The 19,654-nt window shown below is 44.3% G+C and overlaps 1 protein-coding gene across 2 annotated transcripts; it reads right to left on the bottom strand.

The window, feature by feature from the left end:
• Positions 1-8,182: 8,182 nt before the first annotated feature.
• On the bottom strand, positions 8,183-18,132 carry LOC135528104 (targeting protein for Xklp2-like). Of its 2 annotated transcripts, none has more exons than XM_064956914.1 (16): positions 18,027-18,132; positions 17,571-17,706; positions 16,791-16,931; positions 16,593-16,692; positions 14,648-14,734; positions 14,088-14,198; positions 13,681-13,790; positions 12,672-12,817; positions 12,352-12,520; positions 12,081-12,219; positions 11,532-11,751; positions 11,023-11,289; positions 10,573-10,719; positions 10,256-10,367; positions 9,658-9,845; positions 8,183-8,962 (listed from the first exon to the last, which is right to left on the bottom strand). In XM_064956914.1, the coding sequence occupies exons 2-16, from the start codon at positions 17,683-17,685 to the stop codon at positions 8,852-8,854; spliced, it is 2,163 nt and encodes a 720-aa protein (XP_064812986.1). In that variant the 5' UTR covers positions 17,686-17,706; positions 18,027-18,132; the 3' UTR covers positions 8,183-8,851. The 2 variants fall into 2 exon arrangements, with proteins under 2 accessions (XP_064812986.1, XP_064812987.1); XM_064956915.1 differs by having other exon boundaries at positions 9,658-9,824.
• Positions 18,133-19,654: the final 1,522 nt, after the last annotated feature.

Genomic DNA, 19,654 nt, shown 5'->3' with positions numbered 1-19,654 from the left:
GAAGCGGATAACGATTCTTAACTGTTATGTCATTCAGCCCTCGATAATCCACGCATGGGCGCAGGGACCCGTCCTTCTTCTGAACAAAAAAGAACCCCGCGCCGGGGGGGGAGGAGGAGGAGACTATGGTACCGGCGTCGAGCGAAACCGACAAATAATCCTCGAGAGCCTTACGTTCGGGAGCCGACAGAGAGTATAATCTACCCCGGGGGGGAGTAGTTCCCGGAAGGAGATCAATACTACAGTCATACGACCGGTGTGGAGGGAGAGAAGTGGCCTTGGAACGACTGAACACCGTGCGCAGATCGTGATACTCCTCCGGCACCCCTGTCAAATCGCCAGGCTCCTCCTGTGAAGAAGAGACAGAGGAAACAGGAGGGATAGCAGACATTAAACAGGTTACATGACAAGAAACATTCCAGGATAGGATAGTATTACTAGACCAATTAATAGAAGGGTTATGGCGCACTAGCCAGGGATGACCCAAAACAACAGGTGTAAAAGGTGAACGAAAAATTAAAAAAGAAATGGTTTCGCTATGATTACCAGAGACAGTGAGGGTTAAAGGCAGCGTCTCACGCTGAATCTTGGGGAGAGAACTACCATCTAAAGCGAACAAGGCCCTGGGCTCCCTAACTGTCTGAGAGGAATGTCATGTTCCCGAGCCCAGGTCTCGTCCATAAAACAGCCCTCCGCCCCAGAGTCTATCAAGGCACTGCAGGAAGCAGATGAACCGGGCCAGCGGAGATGGACCGGAAAGGTAGTGCGTGATCCAGAAGGAGAGGCCTGAGTAGTTGCGCTCACCAGTAGCCCTCCTCTTACTGATGAGCTCTGGCCCTTTACTGGACATGAGGTGACAAAATGACCAGCGGAGCCGCAGTAGAGACAGAGGCGATTGGTGATTCTCCGTTCCCTCTCCTTGGCCGAGATGCGAATACCCCCAGCTGCATAGGCTCAGCATCCGAGCCGGCGGGGGAGGGTGGCAGTGATGCGGCAGGTGGCAGTGATGTGGAGAGGGGAGCAACGGAGAACGTGAGCTCCTTTCCACGAGCTCGGCGACGAAGATCAAACCGTCGCTCTATGCGAATAGCGAGAGCTATTAAGGAGTCCAGACTGGAAGGAACCTCCCGGGAGAGGATCTCATCCTTAACCTCGACGTGGAGACCCTCCAGAAAACGAGCGAGCAAAGCCGGCTCGTTCCAGTCACTAGAGGCAGCGAGAGTGCGAAACTCAATAGAATAATCCGTTATGGATCTATTCCCCTGACATAGGGAAGACAGGGCCCTGGAAGCCTCCTCGCCAAAAACAGAACGGTCAAAAACCCGTATCATCTCCTCCTTAAAGTCCTGATACTGGTTAATACACTCAGCCCTCGCCTCCCAGACTGCCGTGCCCCACTCACGCGCCCGTCCGGTAAGGAGAGAAATGACGTAGGCGATGCGGGCTGCGCTCCTGGAGTAAGTGTTGGGCTGGAGAGAGAACACCACATCACACTGAGTGAGGAATGAGCGGCACTCAGTGGGCTCCCCAGAGTAACACGGCGGGTTGTTGATCCTGGGCTCCGGAGACTCGGAAACCCTGGAAGTGGGCGGTGGATCGAGGTGGAGTTGGTGAACCCGTCTTGTGAGGTCGGAGACTTGGACGGCCAGGGTCTCAACGGCATGTTGAGCAGCAGACAATTCCTCCTCGTGTCTGCCTAGCATCGCTCCCTGGATCTCGACGGCGGAGTGAAAAGGGTCCGGAGCCGCTGGGTCCATTCTTGGTCTGATTCTTCTGTTATGAACTTGAGTGAAGACCCAAACGCGGTTTTAACAGAAAACAGAGTTCTTTAATAAAAAACAGGAATGGCATAAATCCTCTTCCAACGTAGTCAATGGAACAAAAGAACGTAGTATAATGCAGGTTGCACCTGCCATGCAGACTCCGACAGGACAGGACAAGGTGGAAGCAAACGAGACGACAGCTTGCTTCTGGCATCAAAAAACACAAACAAGAATCAGACACTGAAAGTAGCAGGAACAGAGAAAGAAATAGAGACCTAATCAGAGGGGGAAGAGAGAACAGGTGGGGAAAGAGAGAATGAGCTAGTTAGGAGAAATGTAGAACAGCTGAGGGATGAGAGACAGAGAAGGTAACCTAAAAAGACCAGCAGAGAGAGAGAATGAAGAGAAAGGACAGGAACAGACATAACAAGACATGACAGAGGCTCTCTTGTTCAGATATCAGTCAGTGGACTGGAGGCAGGGCATGAAAGGGATAATGAATCCAGTTGTTTGTGTTGTCCGTTTTGGGAAAGTACCTGCGTAATTGAGCACCCAGCTCACTCAGGTGCTTCGCTATATCACATTGACATTGTCCGTGAGCTAAGTTAATTTAAACATGCAACGATGAAAATACCTGTATGTTGTCCTTGTTAATACAGACAGAAAAGATCTCCAACTTCTTAATCATAGCCTCAATTTTGTCCCATACATTGAATATAGTTGCGGAGAGTCCCTGTAATCCAAGATTCAGATCATTCAGGCAAGTAAAAACATCACCCAGTTAGGCCAGTGGTGTGAGAAACTTGTCATCGTGCAAGCGAAAATTATGGTCTGTAAAGAAAACTTTAAGCTCGTCTCTCAATTCTTTAAAAACGTGTCAATACTTTGCCCCTTGATAGCCAGTGCACATCTGTACGTTGTAAAAGTGTTACATGGTCGCTGCCCATATCATTGCATAATGCAGAAAATACACGAGTGTTCAGGGGCCTTCCTTTAACAAAGCTAACCATTTTCACTGTTGTGTCCAAAACGTCTTTCAAGCTGTCAGGCATTCCCTTGGCAGCAAGAGCCTCTTGGTGGATGCTGCAGTGTACCCAAGTGGTGTCGGGAGCAACTGCTTTCACGCGCGTTACCACTCCACTATATTTCCCTCTCATGGCTTTTGTGCTATCAGTGCAGATACCAACAGATCTTGACCACCAAAGCCCATTTGATGTCACAAAGCTGTCCTGTAATTTAAACATTTCCTCTCAGGTTGTCCTGTTAAGTCTTCCTTAACCCTTGTGTTGTCTTAAGGGTAAAAAATGATCCACCACTAAGTTTAACAGTAGAAAAAAAAACTAAATTATATTTTTCAAGTTAATATTTGATTACTTTTCCTAGAGTGACCCCAACATTAGAAAAAGTGAAACATTGCCTTTGTTCATATTTCCATGAAAGCTGTGCACCACCACGGTACAAAGTAGAGGTCGACTGATTAATCAGAATGGCCGATTATTTAGGGCTGATTTTAAGTTTTCATAACAATCGTAAATCTGTATTTGTGGTCACCGATTTGTCAATTTTTTGTTGTTGTTTTTTTATTTTGTTTTTATACCTTTATTTAACTAGGCAAGTCAGTTAAGAACACATTCTTATTTTCAATGACGGCCTCGGAACGGTGGGTTAACTGTTAACTGTTAACTGATCCAATCTTGCAACCTTACAGTTAACTAGTCCAACGCAATAACGACCTGCCTCTCTCTCGTTGCACTGCACAAGGAGACTGACTGCATGTTATGCGAATGCAGTAAACCAATGTAAATTGTTTGCTAGCATTAAACTTATCTTATAAAAAACAATCAATCATAATCACTAGTTAACTACACATGGTTGATATTACTAGATATTATCTAGCGTGTCCAACGTTGCATATAATCTGACTGAGCATTCAAGTATTGTTGGATCCTGTATTTTACATTATAGCCATTACCATATATATGATTGAATATTATCTGCTGTTGGCTTGTGTGGATGTGTTATGCAACATAGCTGACTTGAAACATTGTAAAAAGTATCAGGGCCATGGGACTTTCTCATGGTGGAAAAATACAGAGAAGCATGAAGACAGGAACTGTTCAAATTAGTTGGGAGGGGGTACATTCAGAGCGGGGTGTTGCGAGAAGAAGCGGTCTTTTGTTAGATAACAAGAGCCAGGTGCGAGATAACGGTATGGAGCATGAGAACCTGGATGTTCTTCACAAGCAAGTTACATCTATCAACAGAAGCGCCAAGAGGCGGGGACCCGCCTGAGCGCCTGCAATAGGCTGGACAAGTTTAAACCACGCCCAGTCTCTACTGTGATAGACCAACAGACGGGTTGGAACTGTCTATCACAGTATAAAGAATACTGTTTTACATACGTCTTGTCAGTTCCCTGTTCTGCCCTGCGTGGTATTACAGTGAGCCCGTATATACGAAAGTTGCATTTGCCATTTATTACTTAGCTAATAAAAAATACATAGTATAAAATCGGTGACTAATTGTTATATTTATCCTGATACCAGATTTGAATTTACACAACTCGCCCTAACAGTATTTGACTGAGCGGTGGTAAGCAGAAGCAGGCACGTAAACATTCATTCAAACAGCACTTTCGTGCGTTTTGCCAGCAGCTCTTCGTTGTGCGTCAAGCATTGCGCTGTTTATGACTTCAAGCCTATCAACTCCCGAAATGAGGCTGGTGTAACCGAAGTGAAATGGCTGGCGAGTTAGCGCGCGCTAATAGGTTTCACACGTCACTCTCTCTGAGCTTGTGGTTGTTCCCCTTGCTCTGCATGGGTAACGCTGCTTCGAGCCCAGGGAGGAGCGAGGAGAGGGACGGAAGCTATACTGTTACACTGGCAATACTAAAGTGCCGATAAGAACATCCAATAGTCAAAGGTTAATGAAATACAAATGGTATAGAGGGAAATAGTCCTATAATTCCTATAATAACTACAACCTAAAACTTCTTACCTGGGAATATTGAAGACTCATGTTAAAAGGAACCACCAGCTTTCATATGTTCTCATGTTCTGAGCAAGGAACTGAAACGTTAGCTTTCTTACATGGCACATATTTTACATGGAACATATTGCACTTTTACTTTCTTCTCCAACACTTTGTTTTTACATTATTTAAACCAAATTGAACATGTTTCATTATTTACTTGAGGCTAAATTGATTTTATTGATGTATTATATTAAGTTAAAATAAGTGTTCATTCAGTATTGTTGCAATTGTCATTATTAAAAATAAATATATATATTTTTAAACAGGTCGATTAATCGGTACCGGCATTTTTGATCCTCCAATAATTGGTATTGGTATCAGCATTGAAAAATCATAATCGGTCGACCTCTAGTACAAAGATCGTCTTTGGGTCATTTTTGACCCGGCAGTTGACCCGGCAATAATTTACACACCACAAAAACACACACGCACAATGAGAAATTTAGATTATGTGTGCTACTGATTGAACTCAGACAAAACTAAAACTTTCTTGTGCATGTGCAGCACCTCCCCTCCATGACCCCACACATGACCCAAGTTCACAGACAAAATAAAACAAAATTTCCTTGTCACCATATGACAACCAGGGCAGGATGGCAGCACAAAATGTCATAAGGATGACCCCAGGGCCCACAAGACATGCAGTTGCCCATGCCCAGGACATCGCCTCAACATTCTACACGTTCATCACACTAGCCATCAAAAAAAATCATCCTGGAGATGACAGATATGGAGGGTTTCTGTAAATATAGAGACAACTGGAAAAGGATGGATGAGATTGACCTGCATGCCTACATAGGGCTGCTAATCTTAGCGGGTTTGTATAGGTCCCAAGGCAAGGCTACATGTAGTCTCTGGGATGCCGAGTGGAAGGGCGATTTTCTGTGCCACGATTCCACTGAAAGTCTTTCACACTTTCTCAAGAATGCTACGATTTGATAACTGTGAGACAAGACCTGCAAGACGTGTGAGATAAACTGGCAGCTATAAGAGAGATCTGGGAGAAGTGGGTGGAGCGTCTGCCATACCTCTACAACCCTGGGCCTGAAGTAACAGTGGATGAGCAACTGGTTTCATTCAGAGGTACATTTTTATATCTGTAGTGTAAGTGATTGTCATTGTTCATTGTATTATGTATTGCTGTAATATTATTGTTTTATGTGATTGTTTTCTGTGACACTGATACTAATAACTGATAGTAATCTCTTTTGTCAAAAGGTCACTGTCCTTTCCAGCGGTATATGCCCAGCAAGCCAGCAAAGAATGGCATCAAGATATGGGTGGCCTGTGACGCGCAATCCAGGTACACTTGGAAGATGCATGTCTACACAGGGAAGCCGACCAGTGGAGGCCCAGAGAAGACCCAGGGGATGCAGGTCGTGCTTGATGTGACAGATGGACTGAGGGGGCACAAGAGACCTTCTCATCAAAGTTTGCCTTCACCCCCACCAATCTAGTTTCTTACCTCCCAAAGAGGAACAAGAATGTGGTCTTCCTTAGCACACTGCACAAACGGCTGTGATCAGTGATCGTGAGTACAGGAAGCCAGCCATCATCCTGGACTACAACCACAACAGAGGAGGTGTGGACAACCTGGACAAGGTGATTGGAACTTACAGCTGCAGGAGGATGACTGCCCGCTGGCCCCTGGTCATCTTCAATAACGTCATTGATGTGTCCTCATACAATGCCTTTGTGATATGAAACAAGACCAACCCTACCTGGATGCCTGATAAGAGGAACAAGAGGGTGTTCCTGAAGCAGCTGGGCACGGCACTGGTAACCCCACACATTCAAAGAAGGGAGCGCCTCCCTCGCACAGCAGACTCTGCAGCGCTTGTGAAAGCTGTTCAGGAGGTTGAATCTTGTGCTGGTCCACCTGAGGCTGCAGCTGGGGCAGGCAAGAGGAGATGCCAATTCTGCCCCCCAAAGGACTGTAAAACAAATACTATGTGCTGCAGAAATACATCTGCAAAGTCCATGCACGCATACTTACATACTGTCCTACATGTGCTAATTAGAGTTGATTGATTTATGTTCTTCACGTTTTTGTTTTGTATCTTATTCTCATTTATACAGCTTGTGGGTGGGGGCAATGGTTAAAATAATGGAAGACTAGTATTTTGTAGTTTAATTCCTCATTGTACAGTATATATCACTATGTTGGCAACAAAGTTCAAGACCTGTTTCCCTTCAATAAAATGCTTTCAAAACGACTGCTACTTTCTTCGGCTATACAAGTGCTATCTCTTGCAAAAAAATGTTTACACCTATGCAGTACCTTTAGCAATAATAATAATCCTCTACTTTAAAGAATACAATGACAGGTGTGTTGTAATAAACGAGTGGTGTCCACTGATTAAACTCAGATATTCAAAGTTTGATGAACAGGTTTCTTCATACAAATTAGATTTGGGGTTTAAAATTCAATTAATCCGCTTTATTTGAGGGGTTTAGTGAAAGGTCATTTTTGACCCTTAGGACAAGGAGAGTATACAGAATGTTTAGACTATACAAGGGTTAATTGACACCCCATAAACGGACATATACCAGGAGCTGTGCCCGGCCGGCCACGTCCGTCGACTCATCCAGCTGTAACGCTTATAATTCACTGGCTTGTACGCGAAGCAGTAATTGTTTCAAAACATTTCCTGCCATGTCACTGAAGTGTCATGAAAACAGTCTAGTTTTTTGGGCATCCCCCCCAGCCATATTGTCCCAGCAGCAGGAAGAATTAAGTCCTCCACAATACTATGGAGCTTGTCTGTCCTAGCCACTCGGTAACTCACCCTTTTAGATGCTTCTATCCCTTTACTAGCAGTATCTGTTTATGACATGTCTGCAGTTGCCACAATACAATTCCAGACCTCTCATAAGAATGCAATTGGCATACTGACTGCAGGAATGGCCACTAGACCCGCTGCCAATTTAATTATAATTTCTACCACAAGTCGGTCATTAAGTTGGCTGTATGTCCAACCGGCCTCAACCGCAGAGCACGTCTATGGCGTCATGTGGGCGAGCGGTTTGCTGATGCCATCCCATGGTGGAGGTGGGGTTATGGTATGGGCAGGCATAAGTTACGGACACAATCGCATTAGTGATGGCACAGTCAACGAACAAAAATACCGTGACAAGATCGAGGCCCATTTCTTTTAATGCACTGTATATCTTTGACCAGATGCATATCTGTATTCCCAGTCATGTGAAAGTCATAGATTAGGACCTTGAATACATCTCATTTGACTAATTTGCTCATAACTGTAACTCATTAAAAAAAAAATCTATGACATTGTTGCTTTTTAAAATCTGGTTTAGTATGCAGATATTACTTCAAAAGAGTGTAAGGATGTCAATTCTGGTGTATGAACCAAATCTTTACTACATTAAAAGTAAAAACTTTATTATACATAATTGAAATTGGACAGTAAATCAGAACAAACAAGTTCAGGCCACGTACAATTAAGATGGGAATACTATTACTAATCCTTCGCTATACAATAACACGTTTGAATTGTCCCATAATAGCGTTACTTTGCCTAGTAGAAAGGGGTCAGAAGAAAATTTTCAAAACTCGTTCACAAAAGCATTTTATGTTCAGTTGCAGGCAGTTCTCCAAATGCAAGCGAATATTCAGAAAGATTACAAGGCATGTATTTTACATGACGTGAGAAATGCCTTGTGTAGAACTACGTGGCCACGTCACATGGAAATGTGTCGTTCCATCTGAGGTTAGGAACTGCATGTCTGGTAGCTAAAATGGCAAGGGAACTTCACTAAGGGCAAACCGTAGGATTTCACCAGCTCTTGGGATTATTATTTTTTGTTAAAAACCACCTGCAACTGAAAACGTGTCAAATGTACTTTTCTGAATCAAGGATGAAAGTATAGACAACAGGTTGAGAAAAATTGATTCAAACCCTTTCTACGATTCAAGGTATAACACTAGTGGACAAATCCACAACCGTAGTTAATGTACAGCTACAAACTAATTAGAAAGGCAGACTAACGAAACTGAGCACAGAGATATATACACACAATCTTTCCCGCAGCCATTACATGCGGAAACGGTCAGAAAAGTTGGGGGACTGGGGCACAGTGAGTGTGACATCGCTCTTCTTCAGCTCCAGTAGTTTGTAGCGTCTGATGGGCTGGGCTTTGTGGACCTGAGGGACAGAGGGGACATTAAGACTCAGTTCAAACACCCACACACCATCAAGGTCCAAGCAGGGCTTCTGTTCCAACAAGTCAAACATTAACACCTAATTCAACTAACAAAAGGGCCGAAAGGGCAATTAATTAGTTGTATCAGGTGTGTTGGTGCTGGAGTGGACACCAGAGACATATCAATTAGGGTAAACATTTAGTAACAGACAACTGTTTCATGAAGAGGTTCAGGTAGTCCCTCCTAGATTATACCCTAGCTTGTGCCCAAGGAATAATACCCAGGAGTGTATGCTGGAACAAAAGCCAGCACCCCAGGTAGAGAAAATGATTCATTTCAATAGCTCTGGTTTATAAATGGTCTATGGACACCAAGTGTTAACACGCTGCAACAATTTTTTCATTCTAGTTTGGATTCCGATTAGCAATTTTACTGTAATGTTGGACTAGTAACCGGAAGGTTACAAGATCAAATCCCCGAGCTGACAAGGTAAAAATCTGTTGTCCTGCCCCTGAACAGGCAGTTAACCCACTCTTCCTAGGCCATCATTGAAAATAAGAATGTTTTTACTTGACTTGCGTAGTTAAAATTGTGTAAAGTGTAAAATAAAAAAAAGTGTAAAATAAAAGTTATTGTAAGTGCATAAAACTTTTTTTTTTTTTTTTTTTTTGGGGGGGGTTAGGTTTTCATAGTTACCTGCTCTTGGCGTAGCCTGGCCATTTTCTCCTTCTCGCACTCCTCCAGCTCCATCCGCTGCGCCTCCTCCACGCGAGCCCTCATCGCCTCCTTTTCGCTCACCGCCCGCTCAAACTCCAGCCGCTCCTTGGCACGGCGCTCTGTAGATAGCTGGAAGACCTCTGGAACTACGGAATTATTAATGTCTTCTAAAAGAGTGCCAAGGAAAAGGGGGTGGAATAGAAAGAGGGTGGGGGTGAAAAGGGTTTGGGTGGTGAGGTGTTCTCAAAGGTGGGAGAAATTGGAAAGGAAAAGGTGGGAAGCAAAAAGAAAAGTGTTAGGGGTGCAGAAGCCAAGCTCAGTGTTTCCCAAACAAAGCCCATGTAAGGGAGTAGGCAACCCTGATCCAGCAATTAGAGACTTAAGAAAAACAAGACAGTTATTCGTAGTGGTGGAAGAAATATGCTCCAGTTCAACTGATACATGGTAATGATCTAACAGAACTGCTCAGGGTGACAAATGGTTGGAATCCCTTAAATAAAAAAAATGGTGGAAACATTTGAGGGGCCACCATAGTGCAGAAAGCAGAGGTGCGCAAGGCAGTTGTGGTCATACGTACCCAGGACTGAGCGGTTCTCTTTCTTGGGCATGAACGGCTCTTTGTGAATTGCCGTGTTTGGTCGAGCTTTGAAGGTGGCTGCCTCTGCCTGGTGCTTCTGTTCCTCCTTCATCTGAGAACAAAACAGAGGAAATACGGTATGGGGGGGCAGGGAATAGGATTTTACTATTTGTTGTAAATATGCATGAAAACTGCCATACTCTGGTGCCAGAATCAAACAATTAGTTATTCCTTGTACTGTATACGGTCAAAGTATGAAAGCAACAGCATGACATTTCAAACAGAAGGTCATGAATTCAATAAATGGTTTGTCTTACCATCTGCTCCCAGCGGTCATTCTTTGCAGCTCCCCGCTCGTCGAGGAGCAGCTTGAAGGGCTCAGGCTTGGTGGGCTCAGCCACCTTTTTCTCTGGCAGGACCACTGCATGGAAGTCTGGCAGTGGCTGGGCCTTGAACGTTGGCACCTGAGGGGTTAAGAACATTAAATAATTAACAGACAACCATTTAGGCTATATTGTCAGACCAACACCTAGTTAGGACAACATTTCCTAGCTCTACAACTTGCAGCAAAAGGCTAAGATTCTTTATCCCAAACAAATGATTGAGAAGAGTTCAAAAATAAAAACCTCACCGCCATCTAATGACAGGCAACTGCATCTAATGCCATTAGTGGCATCATTCATCAGGTCTACCCATATTGATAGAATGTAAGGCAAATGATACGCGAGGAGAAATCTGAACAATTTTAAGGCAGTTAATGGGGCTACCTCTTCGTGCCTCAGCTCCTCCAGCCTCTTCTCTTTCAGCACCCGCCTCTCGCGCTCCCGCTCTTCAAAGGAGAAGGGGCACACCTCCACCTGGGTCTTGTCCTGGAGCTTAGGCAGAAAGGGCAGGCCAAAGTGGGGCACAGCATGGGCCTTAAGTGGGGCTGGGGGTTTCACCTCCTCCACTTTTCTGTCCATGCACTTCCTCTTCAGGGCCCATGCAGGAGACTCTGGAACAGTGGGACACTGCACCTTCTTTTCCGGGACACCCTGCGAACCAAAAGGTGTGGGTAAACCATTAATAAACGGAGCCATCATATCTTATATACAGTCAGTGTTACACCAGTGCTAGAACGCTTTAAATAGATAGTATGGAACGCCTCATACTACTAGCCTGGGTGCCCTTCAGTTCTCCTTTGCTTAAAGAGCAGACATGAAACAAACTGTACAATCAATCCAGTGTAAAAAGTCATGACAATCAGGTAAAAACATGTTGGTCGTGTAGCACTCACCACCACCTCCTCTAGGATCCTGACAGGCAGCGGGCGGGAGTGGAAGGTGTGCTGCTCCTCAGGCTCATCTGGCTTCTTGCTGGCTTGCCGCTCCGCAAGTCTCTTGTCCATGTGCATATGGAATACCTCTGGGTGCGTGGACTCCTTCACAGTAGGCTTCTTGGGGTTCAGTGCCCCCTCCAGGATCTTCCTGTTCAGCCCCAGGGCCTTGAACTTAAACCTGGAATATACAGGACAGGGGTGGATTAATTTATTAAATGACAGTGTTCTGAACATTGTAAATAGCAATAGAATAAGTAGAGACAACTCACTAGTCGAACAATCATATTGGTTCTACACAATGTATTACTATCTGAAAGTTCTGTCCTTCTGAACAGGCCTCAAGCTGAAGGTTGTTGGACTATGGATGAGCTGGAGCACCAGTAAACATTTTGGCTTTGTTCAAGTCTCATTGGGAGTACACACAGGTAAAAGTAACCCAACAGTCTAATAACTACTATGCTGAGGGTAGAAGGATAGAGTGTGAAGAAGCCATAAGTGTGGATTCACTGTTGGAGTTTCTGGAGCTCCTCAGCCTCCAGTTCAGCTCTGCTCTTGACCGCCGTGGGACGGCTCCTCTGTCGGGTCATCAGCTGAGGGGTGTGAGGGTGGGTGATCTTAAGCTGCTCACTCTTCACAGGCGACGGGCCTGAAGGAGATGATAGATTGTAATTTGTTGACACCCCCCTCCCCAACGTCAAACTTTTTCATGAATCCCAGCCATGCTATGTGAAAGCCACTCATCTGTCATGTACAACAATGCCAAAGCTACCATACGCACCCCTCTCTTGGCTCTGTCGACTACGAAGGTGGTAGCGGGACGGAGTCCGTTTCTGGAACAGCTCGATCTGTTGGGCCATGGGCATGAAGGGGACAGGGTCCTCCACCTTCTTGCTGCCAGTGGACAGGTTGAAGGGCTTGGGAATAGTGGCACCCTTTGGCACCTTGGTCTGAGAAGGAAAATTCAGGAGATGAATTAAAATAAACAAATAATCCAAAATATGTCTGGTAAATCAACAACCTAGGTAAGTGGAAAATTGTTTGTTTGTGTGAATCATCCTTTTAACAGCGATGTGGCCAAACAGAAGGCTAGCTACTTACGGGGGAGGACGGGTGCTTGCGGAGCTGAGCAGTGAAGTCCACCTCCCGGTGGGTTGATGCAGTGCCTGCCTTGACGCGTCCATCTGTGCTGAAGTTGAACTCTTTGGGTACGGTGGTGGCCAGAGCCAGCTTCTTAGGGAGCTGACCTGATTGACAAGATGAAATCCCTCTTAATAACAACTTCGGGATAGCATTTCCACTTTTGAATAAATAGCGTGCCCAAATTCAACTTCATGCTACTCATCCCCAGAATATAAAGATATGCATATTATTAGTAGATTTGGATAGAAAACACCCGGAAGTTTCTAAAACTGTTTGAATCATGTCTGAGTATAACAGAACTTATGTTGCAGGCAAAACCCAGAGGACAACCCATTCAGATTAATTTTTTTTTAAGTCACTGTCTATTCAATGAGTTTATTGGGAAACCAGATTTAAGGGTGTTTGCAGTTCCTATCAAAAGTAGTTTGAAATGTTTTGGCAAAGTTTACAGGTAACTTTTGAGATGTTTAGTAGTGACATTGCGCAAATTGGAAGCGGTGTTTTTCTGGATCAAACCTTCCAAATAAATGGACATTTTGGATATATTGCGACGGAATTAATCGAACAAAAGGACCATTTGTGGTGTTTATGAGACACATTGGAATGCCAACAAAAGAAGCTCGTCAAAGGCAAGGCATGATTTATATTTTATTCATGTGGTGTCGCACCTGCAGGGTTGAAATAGGCTACTCTTTGTTTACTGTTATGCTATTATCTGATGGCACCTCATGCTTTCGCTGAAAAGCCTTTGAAATCTGACATGTTGGCTGGATTCACAACAAGTGTAGCTTTAATTTGGTGTCTTACAAGTGTGATTTAATGAAAGTTATATTTTTATAGTCTTATTTGGCGCTTTGCATTGTCACTGGCTACTGGCCAAGTGGGACGCAAGCATCCCACCTATCCCAGAGAGGTCAAGTCAGGAAGACTTGCAACGCTTCACTCGTAGTAAGAAAGGGTTAATTACTGCCTGCCAAGGCTGCCCTGTAGCTGGCCATGTTCCTCTTCCGCTTGTCAGCCACCTCCTTCTGAAGAGTCTTGATGGTCACCATCTCCTGCTGCTCAGAGCTCTTATGCCTGGGGGAACACACAATCTAGGGATATTAACCTTCAAAGGCAGTATTCTACAATCCTGGTCCTAGAGAATTACTGGTTGTGGAGGCTTTTGTCCTAGCCATATGTGCAAACACTTGGTTAGTTGCATAAGGTGTTAATGCTAGGGCTATAACACTGTTGGATGTGCCCAGGGAAATGTAAACTCAAATTCCTTAACGTAGCCATGGACGAAAGGACTGACAGGCTTGTCGGCACCAATGTCAGGTCATGGTGCCTCCTTGGCTAATTGCTGAATCCATTAGAGATAGAATGCCTTACTGTGTGGTGTTCGCGGCAGCTGCAGCGGGCCGGGCCTGGTTGGCTGCTCTGGGGTTGAGTCGCACACTAGAACGGACCCCACCACTGCGTCTGGGGGTTAGTAATAAGCTCCTGGGAAACGGACAAACCAAGACAGTCGGGTTACTTTTCTCCACAAGACAATTGGTCAAGGTTAATTAAACAGTCCTTACACTAAAAGTGTATTCCATGCAAAGGGGACAAAACTCTATCTACGTGTGAAAAAGCAATACATTGGCACAGTCATTATTGACCAACAGCCAATGTTTGTTTATAATTCCAATCCCAAAAATGAAGAGTTTCGACCATGCCGAAATAGACCCCCTAAACATTTTCACCATGGTGGAAAGGGGGGGGGGGGACCCTCCAGTTGTTTACCTTCGACGTGGGCGAAAGGTTCTTACAGCAGTTGGGTTTGAGCTGTAAACAGTTAGACTGATGACTACCATGATTACATCCAGGGCTGGATGTAATAATCCTAGGCACAAAGTTGCTCATGATAACAATAGACAGGTGGCAGGATAGTGCAAATGTTTACAGACCTTTTCAGCTTCTTAACAGGTGGTGTGGCCTCAGGGGCAGTGTGCGGTCCTTCCTCATTGCTGGCTGCATCTTTGCGTTTTAACACCCTTCAGTGAAGACACAGGATTGCCACTTGGAAGCATACAGTTGGTCTAATGCTGACTAGTTACAGTGAGGGAAAAAGTATTTGATCCCCTGCTGATTTTGTATGTCTGCCCACGGACAAAGAAATCAGTCTAATTTTAATGGTAGGTTTATTTGAACAGTGAGAGAACAAAAACCCAGAAAAACACCTGTCAAAAATGTTATAAATTGATTTGCATTTTAATGAGGGAAATAAGTATTTGACCCCCTCTCAATCAGAAAGATTTCTGTCTCCCAGGTGTCTTTTATACAGGTAACGAACTGAGATTAGGAGCACACTCTTAAAGGGAGTGCTCCTAATCTCAGTTTGTTACCTGCATAAAGGACACCTGTCCACAGAAGCAATCAAGCAGATTCTAAACTCTCCAACCTGACCAAAACCAAAGAGCTCTCCAAGGATGTCAGGGACAAGATTGTAGACCTACACATGGCTGAAATGGACTACAAGACCATCGCTAAGCAGTTTGGTGGTGACAGCTGGTGAGATTGTTTCTTCCATTTGTGAATACAAAACTGTCAATCTCCCTCAGCCTGGGGCTCCATGCAAGATCTCACCTCATGGAGTTGCAATGATCATGAGAACGGTGAGGAATCAGCCCAGAACTACACGGGAGGATCGTGTCAATGATCTCAAGGCAGCTGGGACCATAGTCACCAAGAAAACAATTGGTAACACACTACGCTGTGAAGGACTGAAATCCTGCAGCCCCCGCAAGGTCCCCTTGCTCAAGAAAGCACATATACATTCCCATCTGAAGTTTGCCAATGAACATTGAATGATTCAGAGGACAACTGGGTGAAAGTGTTGCCGTCAAATGAGACCAAAATGGAGCTCTTTGGCATCAACTCAACTCGCCGTGTTTGGAGGAGTCGGAATGATGCCTTTGGCCCCAAGAACACCATCCCCACTGTCAAATATGGAGATTGAAACATTCTGCTTTGGGGATGTTTTTCTGCTAAGGGGACAGGACAATTTCACCGCATCAAAGGGACGATGGACGGGGCCATGTACCGTCAAATCTTGGGTGAGAACCTCATTCCCTTAGCAAGGGCATTGAAAATGGGTCGTGGATGGGTATTCCAGCATGACAATGACCCAAAACACAGCCAAGGCAACAAAGGAGTGGCTCAAGAAGAAGCACATTAAGGTCCTGGAGTGGCCTAGCCAGTCTCCAGACCATAATGCCATAGAAAATCTGGAGGGAGCTGAAGGTTCAAGTTGCCAAACTTCAGCCTCAACCTCAATGACTTAGAAGATCTGCAAAGAGGAGTGGGACAAAATACCTCCTGAGATGTGTGAAAACCTGGTGGCCAACTACAAGAAACCTCTGATTTCCAACAAGGATTTTGCCACCAAATACTCAGTCATGTTTTGCAGAGGGGTCAAATATTTCCCTCATTAAAATGCAAAACCATCTAACATTTGACATGTGTTTCCTGGGATTCTTTTGTTATTCTTTCTCACTGTTCAAATAAACTTACCATTAAAGTTATCAGTGGGCAAATGTACAAAATCAGCAGGGGATCAAATACTTCCCCCCCTCACTGTCGGTCAAAGACAACTAGAACTGTACTTTATTCCTGGACTGGTCTACAGCTATACAGGCAGAAGCTTGTTTTGGAACAGAGACAATACATTAGAGTAAACATTATACTTGTGATCTTTCCTTTTAACTTTTGCAATAAACAAAATATTCTGAACACCCATAAATATAGCAGGACGAAAGCTACAATAAATGATCTATGGGTTTGTGAAAACTCTGTGGAGCCTCACAGAACTCTCAAACAAGATGTTAGCTAAGTGGTCTAGAAACAAAATACCTGCTTGTTCGGGCAGGCGGTCCCTTCTTTGGTGGGGCAGCTACCGGTGCTGGCCTATTTCCCCAGGATGTGACAATGTTGGAGTACGTGCTTGGGGCTTCTATTGTGGAAACATGAGTAATTGGCACATTACACAATAGTCAGTCAACTTGTGAATGTATCTGGCCTAGATAGTTCACAACGGTCTAAAGTACCAACCCGAGTCTGAGTTCTCTTTCACTCTGGGAGAGACAATCGCCCTGGGCAAGTGCGCTTTGGGGGTCGCACCAAATGGTATGTTGTTTCTGTTTGGGGTGGCAAGATGGCCAAACAGTCTCTCATCCTGGCCAGCACATTGGTCTGCAGAGCATAAAATGATTCAGGAATTCATTGTGGATATTCAAGAATTTGGCAAGTTTGCCACTTCAAAAGCATGTAGTCAGGCCCCCATTGGAGCATGCTGACAAACATTGAAATACATGCATTCATCCCAGGAAGCACCATTCTTACTAGCCTGGAGACCTGAAGTTGAATTGAATTCAGTCAACTAAAGTTCTCTCTCAAGACCTCTACAAGCCAGTATATTGGATAAAATTGACTGAAGTCCTTGCAGTTGGTCCTTCTGCAGGTAGGATTGTGAGACTATATGTCCACCAGAAAGTGTAATTACATAAACGTTTCAAAGCCTGGTAGGTCATTAAGACTGCGATCACCTGAAGCATGTGCAGGAGCTCTACACCCATGAGTGAGTCTCCTGTATGCATTTTAATATTGTGCTCATTGTCTCATTCCTACCTGAAAAAGGACCAAACACACAACAGGTAAAGTGCAAATATAATTTTATTCAACTTTGACTTGAAGTCGTTAGAAGAAACGTTCCTGAGCCAAGCGATCACTTGTGCCCTCACATTTTTAATTTCATTGAATTCTACGAGGCCCAGGTAGAACTGAATGACATTCAAAATATTGTTCACAAGCACAGGTTGCTAACCATCTTACCAAACCAAATATCTGCGTTGTCCTCCGTATCCAATGCTTGGAAATCAATGACATGTGATGGTGCATCGAATTCGTAGTGACTAGCCGATTCACTCTGCGCCATCTCAGCATCCATCACCGCACCGATTGTCTCCGCCTAAACAAGCAGATTAGATGCATGTTGTGAGTTGTTCAAATGGGGCTATCACAGTTAGTTAGCTTAGGTTATTCATTCACGAACACATTTAACTGCGTAGCGACAAAATACGTTATTACAGTAAACACGCGAGAGCTATGTAAAATCCAAATTAACACCAGAAATTGTGTATTGAAGTTAACTATGAAAAGTAATGTTAGTTAGCATTAGTCGACCAGGTAACGTTAGCTAGCTATTGTAAGTTTACTGTTGATCAAAATTCCCTGGGTAAATTAGATACAAAAGAGATGTCCATTCAAATACAAAATATTATAACGTACCTCTTAAACACAACCAACGCGTAATGGAAATCGAGTTAGCAGTCAGCTGAACTGCAAAGTCGCGAGCGCAAAATAACAAATGAGGGTTGGCGTAACCGTTTAAAGTTTCTCGCCATTTGAACCAGCCAATCAACAGCCTGGTCCAGATCAATTGGTTTTCCATTGGCTTCCGGTTGTCTACGTCACACTCAAGTTATATTTCCTGTCACGTGAGGAGTTTCTGTAACTTTTGTGTTTATTTAATAAGGCAAGTTAGTTAAGAACAAATTCTTATTTCCAAAGACGGCTTAGGAACAGTGGGTTATCTGCCTTGTTCAGGGGCAGAACGACAGATTTGTACCTTGTCAGCTCGGAGATTCGATTCTGCAAACTTTCGGTTACTTGTCCAACGCTTTAACCACTAGGCTACCTGCCGCCCCAAACTTTGAAACAATCCATATCTGGCCGTATTGTTTTTTTTTTTTCTCTACCCACATTCTATCCTTTTTCATTTAGTTATATTTTGCTAATTTAGGAGACACTCTTATCCAGAGAGTGACCAGGGTTGGGGAATAACCTCTACATCTGAGCACAAATATTGTAATCAGATTACAGATACTTTTGAAAAAGTAGATGATTACTTATTGGATTACTTTAAAATTCAGAAAGGATGTTTGTAAAAAAGAAGAAAAACATTGACACCTTTCTGTTTTGTCAATGACATTCAATTCAGCATTTTTTTGTCACTTGCCTTCACACAATAACCCATAACGTCATTTACATTTACATTTAAGTCATTTAGCAGACGCTCTTATCCAGAGCGACTTACAAATTGGTGAATTCACCTTCTGACATCCAGTGGAACAGCCACTTTACAATAGTGCATCTAAATCATTAAGGGGGGGGGGTGGTGAGAAGGATTACTTATCCTATCCTAGGTATTCCTTGAAGAGGTGGGGTTTCAGGTGTCTCCGGAAGGTGGTGATTGACTCCGCTGTCCTGGCGTCGTGAGGGAGTTTGTTCCACCATTGGGGGGCCAGAGCAGCGAACAGTTTTGACTGGGCTGAGCGGGAACTGTACTTCCTCAATGGTAGGGAGGCGAGCAGGCCAGAGGTGGATGAACGCAGTGCCCTTGCTTGGGTGTAGGGCCTGATCAGAGCCTGGAGGTACTGCGGTGCCGTTCCCCTCACAGCTCCGTAGGCAAGCACCATGGTCTTGTAGCGGATGCGAGCTTCAACTGGAAGCCAGTGGAGAGAGCGGAGGAGCGGGGTGACGTGAGAGAACTTGGGAAGGTTGAACACCAGACGGGCTGCGGCGTTCTGGATGAGTTGTAGGGGTTTAATGGCACAGGCAGGGAGCCCAGCCAACAGCGAGTTGCAGTAATCCAGACGGGAGATGACAAGTGCCTGGATTAAGACCTGCGCCGCTTCCTGTGTGAGGCAGGGTCGTACTCGTCAAAGTGGAATTAGGTTTTTAGATTTTTTTAAACTAATTAATTAAAGATTCACTATGAAGAAATCTCTCCACCATTTCCTGATTGCTAAAATTCAAATAGTTTGCCCAATTTCAGTGTATGTGATAAAACAAGCAAGTATAGTGTGGAGAATTGTCTAAACCTCTGTGAAATATCTTTTCATTACCAAAAATAT

The sequence above is a fragment of the Oncorhynchus masou genome, chromosome 33 (assembly GCF_036934945.1).
Source record: "Oncorhynchus masou masou isolate Uvic2021 chromosome 33, UVic_Omas_1.1, whole genome shotgun sequence".
Classification (NCBI taxonomy): Eukaryota; Metazoa; Chordata; class Actinopteri; order Salmoniformes; family Salmonidae; genus Oncorhynchus; species Oncorhynchus masou.
This window is presented reverse-complemented; position numbering and strand designations above follow the sequence as displayed.